This window comes from Pinus tabuliformis, chromosome 2_1, assembly GCF_031772625.1.
Source record: "Pinus tabuliformis cultivar Carrire ecotype Pingquan chromosome 2_1, CPIR1, whole genome shotgun sequence".
Taxonomy (NCBI): Eukaryota; Viridiplantae; Streptophyta; class Pinopsida; order Pinales; family Pinaceae; genus Pinus; species Pinus tabuliformis.
Genome location: NC_142299.1, coordinates 329,718,657 through 329,735,266, shown reverse-complemented (window position 1 = coordinate 329,735,266; position 16,610 = coordinate 329,718,657). Strand labels below are relative to the sequence as shown.

The window sequence follows — 16,610 nt, the reverse complement described above, 5'->3', positions numbered from 1 at the left end:
CCAGCTGCTGGATATGGCACCAATCATCTACTTTCAGTTTGATTGCTTCCGGTAGTCCACGGCCCAGATCAACCTCCACGCAAATCCGCGCACAGGCCTGCATGTTGTCTTTGGGTTCACTGCGGTCTATGTATTTTCCAACCGCGTTCCCTATTGCTTTCACAGAGTCGTCCCCCCAGCAGTGAAGTGGGAGATGAGGAAGTCTAACCCAGACTGGAACAGCATTTGGAATATCAAGTTCAGGGTCGAAATCCGGGGTCCATTTGTTGAGATAGAGGCCCCTGGAATCCATAAAGTAAGGTCCGTTTCTGAATATAAGATCTTTATCTTCTTTGGTTTCAAAGTGAAAGGTAAAATATCCTCTACCACAGAATCTGATGGATATTTTGCCCTGAATCTTGTCCGACCAATTTCTTTCGACCCATCTTTGCACTGTTTTGGGAGATGGCCATAGTCCTGTGAATTGCCCGATTAACCCTTTCTCTGCTAGGGAAATGGCTGCCATGCGTGGAATGGTCGGAGGCAGAAGAACTTCCTGTAAAACATCCAGCTTCTTCACAAATTTTGTTGCTGTTGGTCTAGGTCTTGGCGGAGGGAGAGATTTCACCAAGTTTGAGAAGGCTCGCTGCAGCTCCGGATCCCCACTGGGCGGATCCGGAGGATCCATGATTTAGATCGCTCAGTCGCAGGCAGGTTCAGGCGCAGGCGCGGGCTTCAGTCGCGCGTGCAACAGCAAAAAAAAAAAAAAGCATAGAGGATTTTTGACTCAAACAAATTATTATTATTATTTTAAATAATATGTATATTAGAAAATAATAAATAATTCACAAAATTATTGTAATTTTTTTCACATAGATAAACAGTAGCATGAATACTATACTATGTGTTCTCATAATCTTAGAGCTCAAAAACCATTGATCATTTAACCAAATCAAATAAATTACATTAATTTCCTAACAAAAATTGATTAAAAAATGATAATATAAAATTATTTTTATTTTATTTTGATTAAGTCAAAATATTTACATAATATAATAAACATACACAACATCTTTTATATACTAAATTAGAGACTCATAAACAACATCTTTCTAAAAAAGGTATCTCTTATCTATTAAATCGAAAAATCCATATATATATAATTATATTATTTTATGATAAGTTTTTGAAAAAGAAAAAACATATGAAATGAAATGATATTTTAAGGTCTAAGAGACTAAAAATACTCTATGACACTATTAGTTATTTGTTTTTTGCTCTTGGCAATTCAGTGTTTTCCAGATTCAAATTGATGATGCACTGACCCAACCTCCCAACAATCCCCTTGCTAAAAAACAATGCCAAAAAATTGAGACTAACATATAACTTTTCTATGATATCTTTGAATGCATTGAAGTGGCGAAGTTGAAATATAAAAAGTTGGGGAGAACTACTAACACATTAATCACTGGCGTCAAACAAATGATATCAAAATTTTGAATTCCCAAACGACAAAGTTTATTGCAAAGCTTAAACCATGCTAAAACCCTGTCCACAGTCTAAACTGAACCCAGGCAGGCAACGAACGAACGAGGACGATGATGATGCAAAAATGGGCGAGCAGGCTGAAACATCGTCCCTGTCGTTTAATCGGAAGCAGATGCTCATCATCATATTCTTCTTCTGACATTTTTGGGCCACCGCCCGTTCTCCCTCAACGGAGAGTAGTCGTAACTGGTGCTGCTACAAACCTCAAGCTCCTTTCTGCTTTAATTTTCTCTTTTTAACGTCTTCCCCTGCTGATCAGTCTTCTAGGAACTCAACAGGATTCAGATTAAGAACAACAACGCAGGAAGAAGATAAAAATAGATTGACAGGATTTTTAGGGATAAGCTATAAATGGTGTCTGTGATTGGCATTTGACAGGATTTGGCTTCTCTTTTGCAGGGTTGGGCTTGGTGAGTCCGCTCGGAAGCGGAGTGGAGACATGTTGGCAGCGGCTTATTGAGGGGAAATGTGGGATTAGGGCTCTTTGTGCTGATGACCTCAAAATTGACGGGCTTGAAAAAGAGACATTGCTTCATACGCTGGAACAGCTGCCATCTCAAGTTGTTGCTGCTGTGCCGTATGGAACTGGTCCGGGAGAATTTGATTCAGAGTATTGGCTTCACTCCAAGGTGAGGTTTTTGTTTCAACGTAAAATTGAGACAGACAGACTAGTTAATCTGAAAAAAGCTTTAGTCATACATATAAGCCAGTCTGAAAGAGACTGTTTGAAACCCAGTTACAGCATTTCCATCGTCCCGATTCAAAGACATTGACACCCATAATCATACCCTTATCTACTACCATCATACTTTACTTTTAATAACTGAACAGCAAGAGACCAAAAGTGCTTGTGCAATAGCAGATATTGCCATCCAGTGTGCAGGCATTGACAATAAATTCATGACTAACGAATAGAACTAGAACACTAAACAGATAACAAAGAACAGGTTCACTCCCCACCTGCCCTCGACTGGCCAGGAAGAGCCTCACTGCTCTTGACGAGATCAGCTTGGATCGGCGTGAGCTGATAGTCCAGGAACAATGTTGAGTTCGGAATCAGAGAGGACATCCCCTGTACCCTTCTGCATACATCTCTTAGTCTTAGGAGAATGGCCTCGAGAGATGGGCCATACTTCTTTTCCGGACTTTGACCATCTGTATTCCAGCATCGTCACCCCCCTTTTGCACCATCTTGTATAGACTATACACTAGCATGAAATGGAGAGAAGAAAAAAAGTTTCCCTCGCCGATGTTCCTTGACATCTCTATAAAGTTTGCCTGCACGAAATAGTGATAATTCGTGAGCTCCTTTGAAAACTTCTCATGGATCTGGCTTGTTCCACTCCACTCCACTCCTTCCATATCCATTGCTCGATACTCTATGGAAAATGATCATTCCCGTACGTGAAAGTTAGAAATTTTAAATCACTGCTGCAAATACCTGTTATTGTTTTTCTACCCGTTTAGATTATTTGTTTTCTGCAAGTAACTTGCGGGAAACACTGAATAAAACACAACCCCAACTTCACAGATAACAAAATAATCACTGGAACTGAGAAAATCTTGTGCACACACACACATAATGAACACCAGTATTTTCGGACAATGTCTCTGGAAAAACCCCGAAGGGAAAACTAGTCTGCAGATGAGGGTTTTATTATTATTTCTTCAGCAAATTAAAGAGTACATCAACTGCTTGCTTGACATGGGCAAAGCTCTGGTAATTTTTCTCTACGAGCAAAATCGATCTGGAAACCTAAAGTTTCCTTCTGCAAAACCTCATGACCTCTTGCTTGCAACTCGCACAGGCAAAATTTTGCAAGTGCATATGGCCCAACTGGAACTCACATTGCTACACAAAAATTGTTCTTGCAACCCCTTCGTTTGCCCGCAACTCGACTGAGCTATTTGCTCTTCCGTCTGACAATTGTCTCTGACAACTGCAAATCGAACAATTGCCTAGTAATACACACTGGCTAGTGCAACCTCTCTGCAAAATAATTTGGCCTCTATTCCCTTCTCTCGGAATGCTGGGATCTCATGAAGAATTCCTCCAACAATCACTCCTCAATTCTTCCTGCTGAAACCCTTACTGTTGGTGTCCCTGTGCTGCCTCTACACCCTTACTATCACTGCAATTTTGTGTCTCGACGTGTTCTCCAAATAATCCATCAATCTCCTCTTATAATCTCTTGTTGACAAATCAATGGCCATGATTTAATCACAATTGATGACTAAAATCATCTTGACCCCATCAAGTGACTTTTTCTAAAGTCTTTAGAGGAAAATCTATTTACCCCAATTAATACTGATTAATTAAGCTATTTCCCTAAGTTAGACTTAGGAAAATTAATTAACTGCTTAATTAAATCTAATAAAGTCCTTTTCTCACGAAATCCTTTTTGGGTATTGGAGAAAATGTGTCCCCTAGCCTCATAGACAACCTGAGTCTATTTACCCCAATTAATACTGATTAATTAAGCTATTTCCCTAAGTTAGACTTAGAAAAATTAATTAACTGCTTAATTAAATCTAATAAAGTCCTTTTCTCACGAAATCCTTTTTGGGTATTGGAGAAAATGTGTCCCCTAGCCTCATAGACAACCTGAGACTAGAACACCTGTTCAACTACAAAAACTAATAGAATGGTCTCCGAAGCACCTTCAAAAAGCTGGAAGGATAAGATCCAAATCATGGGGAAAGATTGGTGCTTAACCAAATGCCTGTCATCCTTTGTGCTCTTTGTTGTCCTTGGTACATTGATTGGCCGACAAGGCAACCTTGTTGCGCAGAGAGGCATTGTCCAACCCAATATGGAAGAGATGTTGTAATGTCCTTGTTAGTTTTTGGTAGCATCAGAAGTGCTCTAGCCTTGAAAATTAGTGGAGAGGCCAAGGCACATGAGTTCTAAAGAACACAGAGACCGTTTGGTGAAATTCTACCCGGATTGTATTTTATTAAAATAATTAATATTTTTAATGGGGTTCCTAAGTCTAAACTTATGAAAATTAAAATATTAATGGGTATCAATCAAAATATGGGTGAGAATGATCTAGAAGGCGGATCAAGTCATGTTTTAATCTTAGCCGTTGATTAGAGATTTAATCTCGTCGTTGAAGTCTCAATGAGAAAAGTATAAGAAGGAGGCTTGGGGTTCATTTAGAAATACATAGAGAGATTGAGGAAATCGATTTTTTGAGGTGAGAAGTTCTCAAGAGGAAAATCGATTGGGGAGATCTTGCAGCAGAGGGGCAGTGAGAATCTGAGAGAAGGAATTTACGGAGAATACAAGGCAGAGAGAGGACAAAAATACGTCCAGAGGAGGGGTGACACTAGCGTACGCAGTGTTGATGCAGAGGCAGCGCAGTTAGTGAAGGGAAGTCGAGTTTCTACTGAGGGAATTCAAAGTTCAGTAAACTTCAGTTGCCGGAAGCCAGGGTGTGAGACTGAAGGCAAGAAAGTCGATTTCTCAGCCAGCAGAGGATCCAAAGCAGAGAGGCAGCGTAATACCTAAGAGGGGTGATGCAGAAGCTGCCCAGGGTGACACAGAGGCTATCAAAAGGTGACGTTAAGCCTCCAGAGCTGAAGGATCAGTCACTGATTCTCCAGTGGCAGGGTGAGATTATTTCACCAGTCTTTTGTCATGTATTTTCTCTGTAAAGGATTGCTAGTTGATCATCCTAGATTTGTATTTAGAATTTTCTCCTGCATAATAGAAAACCCTTAGAGTTGCTGCACCGGTTTTCCCACATTGGGGTTTTTCGGGGATTATTTTGTCCAAAAATAGCTGTGTCTTATGTATCTTGTTCTTTGTTCAGTTTTCTGTTTCATGTATTCAAATATTAAAGAAGTGTAGTTTGCAGAAGTAATTTGCTCCAATGTTTAGAAAACAACTTGATAAGGTATATTAAAATCAAGTAGGTGAAGTAGATTCCGATTTGCTGTAGTAGGGGTTCCTTGAGGATTATGATTTTTCATATGGTATCAGAGGATTGATTTTGAAATGGGAAGAGCAAATCCAACCAATGTTGTGAAAAGCGCGAGCGGGATTAAATCGGCGCGGGGAACAAATCGGAAAAAATCGGGAAAAAAGCGGAAAAAAGCGGGAAAAAATCGTTTGGTACAAAAATATTCATTTTTTTTAATATCTAAACCATCTACAACATAAAATAAATACATTGGCACATAAATATGATAGAAAAATTAATATATAAGATGTTTAATATCATTTCTAGCGCTAAAATCACACATAACATTGAATCATGTCCTGAATAGTAAGTCCTGACTCCTGAGTCCCAACTCAACCTCAAAATAGCAACAAAAAATATGATAATGTATCTCATCATGTCATAATGTCATATACAATAAAATGAGGTCTAATCCTATTGATTTCCTCTGCCCCTCTTGCGAGAAAATGCCACAGCTTTCTCTTTCCCTCTAAATGTAGATGCTGGTCCCTGTGCTGGTGGAGATGGCAGTGGAGTCTGATGTGCTCTAGAAGCTGAAGAACTAGAAGTAGGAGCTATAGGAGGTAGACCACGTCCTATACTGGTCGCAGGGGTAGCCCGAGCAGGTGGTGTCACCTGGAAACATTACAATCTCCCAATCCTGAAATCTTGAAAAACTGATAAGTCTGTTGGATTTTAAATGAAATCTAAAATTCTACTTTCTCCATATGAAATCCAATGAGGCTGGAACCACTCTCAAACATCCTGAGTCCTTTCATGGTAATGTTAAAAATTTAAGTAAAAGGATGAAAATGAAGATTAAGGAGAATGTCACTTTTACTTTAAGAATTTAACATTATCATGAATAGCATATCCATACTAGGGCCTAGACTTGATCATTAAGCTGCCCCACTCAAAAATTATTTGTTTCTTTAAAAAAAATTGCATGAAAAAACCCAAATGACCAAATGAAAAATCAAAAAAAAATTTATAAAATCGTTTGTTCTGGCAACCCCAAGCTTTTTTCGGAAAAATCGTGCTTTTTTCGAAAAAAGCGCGCTTTTTTTCGGAAAAAATCGGCAAAAAAGCCGATTTTTTCGTGTAAAAAGCGCGATTAAATCGGCGCAGGGAAAAAAGCGCGATTTTTTCAAAAAAGCCAACACTGGATCCAACGCTGAGCAGATAGGCCAAAAGCTACACTTGACAACAATTCGAATCCCCTTGAAGGGATAACGCAGTCCTTGTTGGGAAGCAGAGGTTCCGAGGAAATATGTCTTTGAGAGAGATGACAAAGAGGTACGATTTCTAGTTTGTGAGTTTGTAGAGGCAGAGGAAGTGACGCAGAGCCTCAACGCAGTGCTTGAAGGGCACAGTTTCTGCCGGGGCAGAAATCTGCCAGAAAAGAGCAAAGACACATAGAAGGGGAATTTTCTCCTCAGAGAACTTTTTGCCAAAAAGTTCGAATTTCTCACTTGCTAGGCAGCTGAGCAGTGACTAGAGGAGTCAGTTCGATAGTTGGGTGAGATGGCATCGCATGGGCTCAGAGATCAGGACAGGTTGGAAGGAGCTTCGAACTATGTCATATGGAAGACCAAAATATTAACTGTTCTGGAGGAATACCTTTTCAAAGCCTATGTCAAAAGTGTTGTGGCTATTCCTACTAACAATGATCAAAAGAAGAAGTACAAGGTCGAGCAGGGGAAGGCAAAGAGGCTCATTCTCGATGGAGTTCGAGATCATGTGGTCTCACACTTGCAGGGCAAGGATACAGCCCGAGAGGTGTGGGAAGCCTTGTCTTCAGTGTATGAAGGCTCTTCCAAACAACGAAAGATGTACCAAGAACAGAAGTTGCAACGGACCTTGATGTAGAAGGGAGAAGGGGTTAACTCCTATCTTCAACGTCTTCAGGACACGAGAGACCAACTTGCTGCAGTGGGGTCCACTCCTCAGTCTATCGCGATGGTAAGGATAGCCTTGAATGGAGTCTCGGATGAATGGCATGTATCTGTCCAAAGCATATTGGGTAGGAAAGACTACCTTCATGGGAGGAGATGTGGGCAACTCTTCAACAGGAAGAATTAAGGAGGGATCTAGTCAAGGTCAACCTCAATGGCAGCAGTGGGAGTGGCACGAAGACGAAGGAGGAGGAGGAGAACGCAACTCTAGCATCAAAGGGACAGTAGAAGTAGAAGCGAAAGAAGGACATTTCGAAGGTGAAATGTTTCAAATGTGGCGAGATGGGCCACTTTGCATCCCAACGTCCTTTGAAGCAAAAGGATAAGGATGAGAAACATGATCCTAAGGTTGCTCCAACAAAGATTGACGAAGATGAGTTTGCCATGAGTGCCCACGCATCTCCAGGAGGGAAATGGGGCGATATTGAGCTGTAGTCGGGAGGACTACATGGTGGCAGGATTGTTAAAATTGGCAACTAGGGCCAAACTCCATGTGGGTCATCTTATTAATGGAAGCTGATATTTTTCTTGGATCCCTCTCATTGAGAGGTGTAGGATTGATCTAAAGATCATTCGATTCCGATAAGTATTCATGGAGATATGAATTTATTTGTGTTATTGGACAAATCATCAAGGTCGGCCAACAACCAAATAAACCCCACAAGTGCTCAACATTTTAGTATAAAAGGAGATGACTTGAGAGTCATTTCTTACACTCACACTCACTTCACTCATGATCTCTCTCCACTTGTTTTGGGTTTGGTGGCTAGAGAGATCTAGAGGGAGAAGCCCTAGACGTTGAACCTAAGATGCCCTAGCCGCAGTCTTATGAGGAGATCATCTTGCAGGTAAGAGGAGATCTATATGCTGCCATAGAGGAGACTAATTCGCTGCCCTAATAAGATCTAGACGCAGTCATGGAGGATCATGGAAGAGTCTTATATGCAGCCCTAATCTCAGCCATGCAAGAAGACAATCTAGCCGTAGTCTTGAAGGAGATTTGGCCGCAGAGCCCTAGCTGGAGTCAGTTCTAATCCACAACTAGAAGAGCCCTAATCCGCAGCAGAAGGAAGGCCCTAATCCGCAACTAGAGGAGGCCCTAATCCGCAGTCAATGATAGGACTGTTTTGGGTTAGTTTCATCCTCTACACAAGTCCGAGTGGAGGGGAAAGGAAGCCGCAACTCATAGAAAGATTTTAGGGTCACTTAAGGGCTGACTTAAGGAGTCGCAGGGTACTGAAGTCTTAACACAGCCACAGGTCATTTTGGGCAGCTGTAAAGGGAGGTTGAGACTCTATTTTAGGGAGCTGTTCAGCTCAACAAGAATAAAAGGAAAGGCCACAACAATTTCAAGGAAGATTGGGCATGTTTGAGTGGGCTGAAGATGATTGTCATCTTGCCCTAACTAGACCTTAAATTGTAGCAGAGATATATCAATCAAGAGGAAGATGCATGTTGTATCTATGTTGAGTTTGTGCTAGGTGGAAGATTATCCATGCGTGGATAGAAGTTTATGCAGCCTGTATGAGCAAGTGAAAACAAGCTACAGCCTTGGGTGTAGGATCTAGGTGACTAATGCAGTCATAGATGGAGGATAGATCCGCATTATAGAGGACAATTTAGGATGTCCTTCTTGGAGGTTTGATATCTCGGATGAGGTACAGTAAGGTACCTCTGCTAAATCATATCTACAAGTTACAGTTAGTTGCTTTGCTATGCTGCAAGCCATAGCAAGCAGCTAAGGCTGTTCCATGACTGTGTAATGAAGTGCTGCGTAGTGATGATGAGATACAACATGATGAGATGCAGCATGATGGAGGATGCAACATGATAGGATGCAACATAATAAGATGCAGCATGATGGAGGATGCAACATGATAGGATGCAGCATGATGAGATGCAACATGATGTAGGATGCAGCATGATGAGATGCAGCTTGATGTTGGATGCAGCATGGTGATGGATGCAGCAAGGTGATGGAATCACCTTGGAAGAATGTTTGCCTTCATCTGAATTCAGAACTGCAGTCCATGTCCTCAGATCTGCAACCCCATCTTCATGGTGAAGATCTTTGCTCTTATTTTGTCAAGTCAAGTGTTGACTTCTGATGTATATGTACTATCTCTCTCTGTTGAACTATTGAAGAATATAAGAAGAATTGATCAAGGGTTTCCCAGCATTGGGGTTTGTCCCTGGTTGGTGCCACATCTCGTGTCTTCTTGTCTTGGCTTGTCTTCTGCGATTTATGTTTATGTTCTATCTGCAGTTTACTTTAATGCTAATGTGATTGCTAATGTGGAAAAGATATTGAGCTAACTGTGAAAATTGAAATAAATTGCTCTAAGCATAGAACATACCTAAAATTAACAAGGATCCTTGACGAGTCCACCTCTTGGATCAATTCCTTGCTACGGGAGCCCAAGATTCAACAGTAGCGAGATGGACCTAGTGTTAGATGATGCAGTGGATTGTTTGGAGAGAGATGCAGTAGCTCGAGACCAAGAGCTGATCAACGCAGAGCAAGGTCGACAACAGTGCAGTTGGCACAATGCAGAAGTCAGCAACAATGCAAAAGATTCAGAGGGCCAGAGACTAGAGCAGTCAGATTCCAACATTTCTGTATTATGTTGAACACAATTAAGTTTAGTTAATTTTGGATGTTTTTCAATTGTTTCTCTCAGCAACTGAGTTGTAGTATGAATGCAGTGTTAGCAGTGGCAGTGCTAGCAGCATAGCAGATGCAGCATTTGAGAGGGAGCTATAGTATAGATGCAGCAGCAGCATAGTGTTGGTGGCAGCAACAGTGCGGAAAGGAGGTGCTTTAGAGACAGAGCAGCATGTAGTTGGACATTGTTGCTAGAGCACTTTCCTCGCTAAGAGGGAGTGTTAGTTTTTGGTAGCATCGAAAGTGCTCTAGCCTTGAAAATTGGTGGAGAGGCAAAGGCACATGAGTTCTAAAGAACCCAGAAACCGTTTGGTGAAATTCCACCTGTATTGTATTTTATTAAAATAATTAATATTTTTAATGGGGTTCCTAAGTCTAAACTTAGGAAAATTAAAATATAAATGGGTATTAATCAAAATATGGGTAAGAATGATCTAGAAGGTGGATCAAGTCATGTTTTAATCTTAGCCGTTGAGTAGAGACATAATCTTGACCGTTGAAGTCTCAACGAGAAAAGTATAAGAAGGAGATTCGGGGTTCATTTAGAAACACGGAGAGATTGAGGAAATCGATTTTCTGAGGTGAGAAGTTCTCAGGAGGAAAATCGATTGGGGAGATCTTTCAGCAGAGGGGCAGTGAGAATCCGGGAGAAGGAATTTTCGGAGAATACAAGGCAGAGAGAGGACATAAAGATGTCCAGAGGAGGGTTGACGCTGACCTACGCAGTGCTGACACAGAGGCAGCGCAGTTAGTGAAGGGAAGTCGAGTTTTTGTTGAGGGAATTCGCAGTTCAGTTGTCGGAAGCCAGGGTGTGAGGCTGGAGGCAAAAAAGTCGATTTCTCAGCCAGTAGAGGATTCGAAGCAGAGAGTTAGCGTAATACCTAGGAGGGATGATGCAGACGCTGCCCAGGGTGATGCATTTTGATGCAGAGGCCATCAGAAGGTGACGCTGAGCTTCCAAAGCTGAAGGATCAATCACTGATTCTCCAGTGATAGAGTGAGATTATTTCACTAGTCTTTTGTCTAGTATTTTTCTGTAAAGGATTGCTAGTTGAGCATCCTAGATTTGTATTCAGAATTTTCTATTGCATAATAGAAAACCCTCAGAGCTGCTGCACTGGTTTTCTTGCATTGGGTTTTTCCGGGGACTATTTTGTCCGAACATAATTGTGTCCTATGTATCTTATTCTTTGCTCAGTTTTTTGTTTCATGTATTCAAATATTAAAGAAGTGTAGGCTGCAGAAGTAATTTGCTTCAGTTCAGAGAACAACTTGATAATGTATATTAAATTCAAGTAGGTGAAGTAGATTCAGATTTGCTGCAGTAGGGGTTCCTTGAAGATTAGGAATTTTCACAGTCCTATTAATAATTATGTTATGTAAACATTTTGGCTCAGTGAAATTACATTAAAAAAATTTAATTAATTATTAATAATTAAATAAGGCTAAGAGCTCATCTTCCTTGGACATAAGGAAACAAGTTAACGGCTCAAGACCCAAAGGCATCTGGCAGGAGTGAAAGCCTACCCCCTTATGGACCACCAACAGGTTATTCTAGGCGGCATGGTTTTCCTTAAATAACGGTGATCAGTCAGCCTGCATTCGCGGATAGCAGCCAGAGATGGCTGCCCTCACTGCTGGTTTAACAACTGAGTTATGATAGGTTTTCCCACTGTTAGAAAAAGAAGAAGGCTAGATCCATCTTAACTCTGTATCTATCAAGTACTGAGAGGTATGAAATCTCTCGAGATGCAAACCTTTCTCTGGCGCTTGATAGATCCAGAATTAAGATGGATCTAGGCTGGTTTTAACTGAATTGTAATTGGAAGTGAAATCATTCTGAGAATGGAAACTGGATCCTCCTCTCCACTAATACTTTGCCCTGATTCTTGCTCTCTCTTTATACCTGTTTCTCATGCTCAACATTGTTTGATCTCCCCAAATCCTCTGACAGGTTTATTCTAGAGGTTTTCAAATTCATCCTCCATCCTTCACAAGAACCTCCTTAAGCTGAGTTAATTTTGGCTTTCTGACTCAATAGCTTTATCAGCCACTGGACCTTCTTGGTCTCTCTTTAAACCTGCTTCTTATGGCTGACATTGTCCATTCTCCTCAAATCCACTTATTAGATCATACCTTGGATTGCCTTCTGCAGGTCTTGTCACACTAGTGAACATATTTGGGTGCTTCAATAGGACAGTGAGGGTGCTATTTTTCATCAGTAGTTTGGTGCATTAACTATGAGCCAGTGATCAGTCTTATAAGAACAGATTGCTGTTCTCTAATCAACAATCTATTCTTAGCAGTTTGCATGTTAAATTTCAGTTAAGTAAAACGAACACATGCAATTGTGTAGTGACCCAACTTGAGTTACTGATTATTAGCATGCTTACGAGACATGTGTATGATAGCTACATACACATGCATCGCAGTCATTGCACTAGTATACATACTAATTTAATTATATAAATGTCTATGTAAGAAAATGAATTAGTTTTTAAAAGTATTAATTAATACCTTATTTAATTTATTAAGTAGTACAATAAAATATATTAATTTATTTTATTTAAATAATAAATAATTATTATTACAAAGGACAAGGTTTATTTTACTTCATAAATCTTTGGACAATTCATGATAAGGTACTTAAAAGAAAATACTCTTCTCGAAGTCGGTTGAGATGATAAAGTTAAAATCTCATTTAATGTATAATGACCAACTCAAGTAAAAATATCTTAAAGGATAAGATTAAATCTTAGGATTGATTGGAGGAAAGGAAGGTGGGGTTTCTTTGGAGGGAAGAAACCTTCCCTATATAAAAAAAATGGAAAGGAGTAGGGGGAGGAAAGATTAGTTTTTGGGAAAACAGAGGATTGCTTTCACCTTTGGAATATGGTGCAGAGAGGAGAAAATATAGAGAATGGTGATAGAAAATCAATTGGTTTGAGGGTTGAGCCGGGGGCTCGATTTTGAACTGAAAGTTGGGAATTCTGAGCTGTTCTTGGAGTTTTGGGCACGGGGGCCAGTGGACTTCCATTTTGAAGTCCACTGGATCTGGGAACCGCAGAGGTTGATCCCAGATAGGCAGGGAGGAATCGGTTGGTTTGGTAAACTCGGGGCAACATGGATCGACACCAGATGGGAGAATCAGGTGCGCAATTGCATTTAATTTGATAGAATTAACCAAATAGAATTTTACAAAAAAAAAAATTGTCCATCTAGTTCAATCTTAACTTCAGTCCTTACAAATTGCATCTGTTCGCTTCAGTTTTAATAACTGGTAATTTAATTTTTAGCTCAAGTCTAAGTTTAGTTAGGCACATCCAATCTAGTATGGATGGTGCATGCTTTCATGCCTGAGATCATCTCCAGTGGAGGTGATGTTGTGCATGTGTCCAGATTTTCTGTACATACTCTTCTTTCTAGTTTATAAAAGAGTTTGGCAGTGGTATAGGTTTATTTGTTCCGTTTTTGAACGGCAAACAGTGAATTAGTTAACTGTTATTTTCTTGTCATAGAGCAAACAGCGACAGGTTTTGAAAGTCCATCTACTGAGTTTCTGTCTTTTTACTTTTAACAGTGATTTAGAAAGTACAAAGTAATTTTGTTTTTTTGCTTAATAATAGTGATGCGATTTAGGACAGCCCCGTGAATTTCCTTATAAGTTTTATGTAATATGTGTTTCGTAGCCGTTAGCATTATTAAAACAACAGTTTTAACAGTGATTTAGCAAGTACAAAGTAATTTTGTTTTTTTTTTGCTTAATAATAGTGATGTGTGATTTGGGACAAACCCATGAATTTCTTTATAAGTTTTATGTAGTATGTGTTTTGTAGCCGTTAGCATTATTAAAACAACAGTTTTGAGTGGTTCTCAAGTTTCTTTTTTTGAGTAAATCAGCAAATTATATTAGAATCAGAATACATATTTTACAAAAGGTCTGCTCGAGCAGACAGAGGATTGCCATCCTACTAAGCAAGCACCTTGTCATGACCAAAAAGAGCATCCACAAGACCCCGGGGCACACCACGCAGGGCGGCAGAGAAAGTTGGGGTTGACAAAATCAGCAGTAACCAAACAACGATTCACATAGAGCCGAGGACATCTATAGTTGAACCCAGAGCAAAATTTGACAAAACAAAGAAAAACCAAGGTTGACAGACCCAAAAACTGACCCATCCCTCAGGAATTCAGCAAGAACAGACAGTAGGGACTCATTACATTTCAAGAAAAATATAAGTCTTGGAGGTATCCGGACCAGTCGATGCCTTAGCTTTGCCTGCCTGAGATGGCGTTGGAAGTGTGCTCTGATTATCGCCTGTGTGCCCCTCCATCTTTTCCCCAACATTCCTGGCATCTTGATTTATAGTATGACGCAAGAGACTGATTAGGACTGTGAGTTTCTTTGTAATACTGTCAAATTGTTGTGCCAGTCCGCTGATCTTGAACTCCAAACTCTCCAGAATCGCCATATGCTCCTCTGACGTGACTGCAATTGCCTGTTGAGCTTGACGAACTTGGTTGGTGTAGTCCCCCTGCATACTAATGGCCTTAGCCAACATTGTTTTCATCCTCCACATCTCTGCCTGCGTACGCACATACTGAGTTGCACGCGTTGTTATTGTACCAGGGTCCTGAACCCAATCCATTTCCTTCTCCAACTCCTGTGCTTCCAAATTTTCCTCCTCCTGAGTAACAATGGCCTCCAGCTCCTCAATTCTTCGTTTTTCTTTTTGCGAGGTTCGTGTTTCATAGGCTTCCCGAGCTCGTTTCAGATCTCGGTTGGCTGATGCGTTTCGGCTCCCCTCACCCGCCATTATCTTAACCACACCCGACCGACAACACAACGTTCTAAGGATTAGGGAAAAGATTTTCAGCCTACAACTCGAAGAAACAGTGGCTCTGCCGTTGCCAGGGGCTGAGAATAAATAGATGAGATTGGGAGAATTACTGGGTGCATTCCAACCTATCCCCTGTTGCCCGCAGGTCTTATCATAATTATTCTTGCTTGGTGGTTTATATTTTCGGTAATGACCCGATTTCCTGCTCTTACGGTCACCTCTCTTGCCCTCCTCCGAAGCATGCCAAGTGTCCCATCTTCTATATGGGCATCGGCGGCGCTGATTGTTTTTGATCATATATCTGATGGGAATGACTCCCTCCTGCTCGAGCATTGAATGCTCCTGTTCTGCCTGTCCTTCGCTCTTCTGCCAACCTTTAATTCTTCCCACAGTACGCATGATCCTCATCATTTCGTTAAACCTACATAGAGCGCCGACTCTTCGTCCTTACCTTTCATTCACCAAATCCTGCCTCGAGAGCAGGGTACACTTATTTCTTAATTCCGGGCAGATGACGTCCTGCCAACAACTGTCCAATATGCTAGTGGGGTTCTCTATACCATAATTCGCCAGATGGTCCGCAGCTGCATTGGCTTTACGACGAACAGCCTGAAAGATTAAACCTTTCAGCCACCCCAAATGTTCAGCTATACTTTCTGTTACTTTAGCCAGTCACCAGTGTTGTGTAACCTTGCTAGCTTTAGCTCCCGCATACATCCTTCTGGCTGCTGTTATTGCGAGCTGGGAATCCCCCTCAACTACTGCTGCGCCTGCCTGTAAATTTATAAGAATTCTGAGACCCTGTTCCATCGCTGCGAACTCCATCTCATTGTTCGTTCCTTCCCCTAAGGCTCTGCTGTAGATGTGTTGAATTTCTCCTTCGCTATTCCTTATAATGCCACCGATGCCAGCCATTCCTGAATTGCCTCTCGATGCACCATCGAAATTAAGCTTGAGGAAGCTTGAAGGTGGTCGCTTCCAGATGCTTAAAGTGGTGCTTATCTCCTGTTGGCGATTAACTGTAGCCACGCAAGTTCCATTATCCAGGTTAAAGGCTTTCAAACTTTGTAAGTTCCGATTTTAAGCTTTACTATCTTGATCTACTTTGCTTTTGATAAGAACCAATTGTCTTATATTTTGTGTGATAATTTCTATTGAGTGATTTATATCCGTGGTTTCCTTTAAGAATACTCTCCTGTTCCGTTCTTTTCCAGATTGTCCATGTAATAAACCCTGGCATTATTTTCCAAATGATATTGACCCTTTGATTACTGGAGAAATTGCCTCGCCAATTCTCGATGGTCTCTTGAATGGAATCTCTGGTTCTGTCCGTTTGCTGCAAAGTATTTTCCGCCCAATTCCACATTAGGTTTGCCGAATCGCATGTGTTGAAGAGATGGTTCATAGTTTCTTCTTCCTTGTTGCACATGGGACACCTAGAAGGGCCACAAAACCCTTTCTTGCGGAGATTCTCCCAAGTTAGAGTTTTCCTGTGCATTAGGAGCCAGAGGAAGATTTTAATTTTTGGCCAGAACTGAGAATCCCAGACCTTGCTGCTCCATTGTACCTTTTCAACTTGCTCTGAATCTTCGATACAATTTCTGGCTTCTTTGAGCGTGAAATTGCCCCCTCCTTGCTTTCCCCATCTTAGTTGGTCGCTGTCATCCGCCTTCCT

General features: G+C 40.9%; 1 protein-coding gene across 1 annotated transcript in view; it reads left to right on the top strand.

The window, feature by feature from the left end:
* The first annotated feature begins 1,441 nt into the window (after positions 1-1,441).
* LOC149200174 (Beta-ketoacyl synthase) overlaps positions 1,442-16,610 on the top strand; it is a 242,952-nt gene continuing 227,783 nt past the window's right edge. Inside the window, exons 1-2 of the mRNA XM_089402627.1 lie at positions 1,442-1,716; positions 1,927-2,156. Of these exons, the coding sequence (XP_089258753.1) occupies positions 1,578-1,716; positions 1,927-2,156 (369 nt within the window). The 5' untranslated portion in view covers positions 1,442-1,577. The remainder of the gene's footprint in view (positions 1,717-1,926; positions 2,157-16,610) is intronic.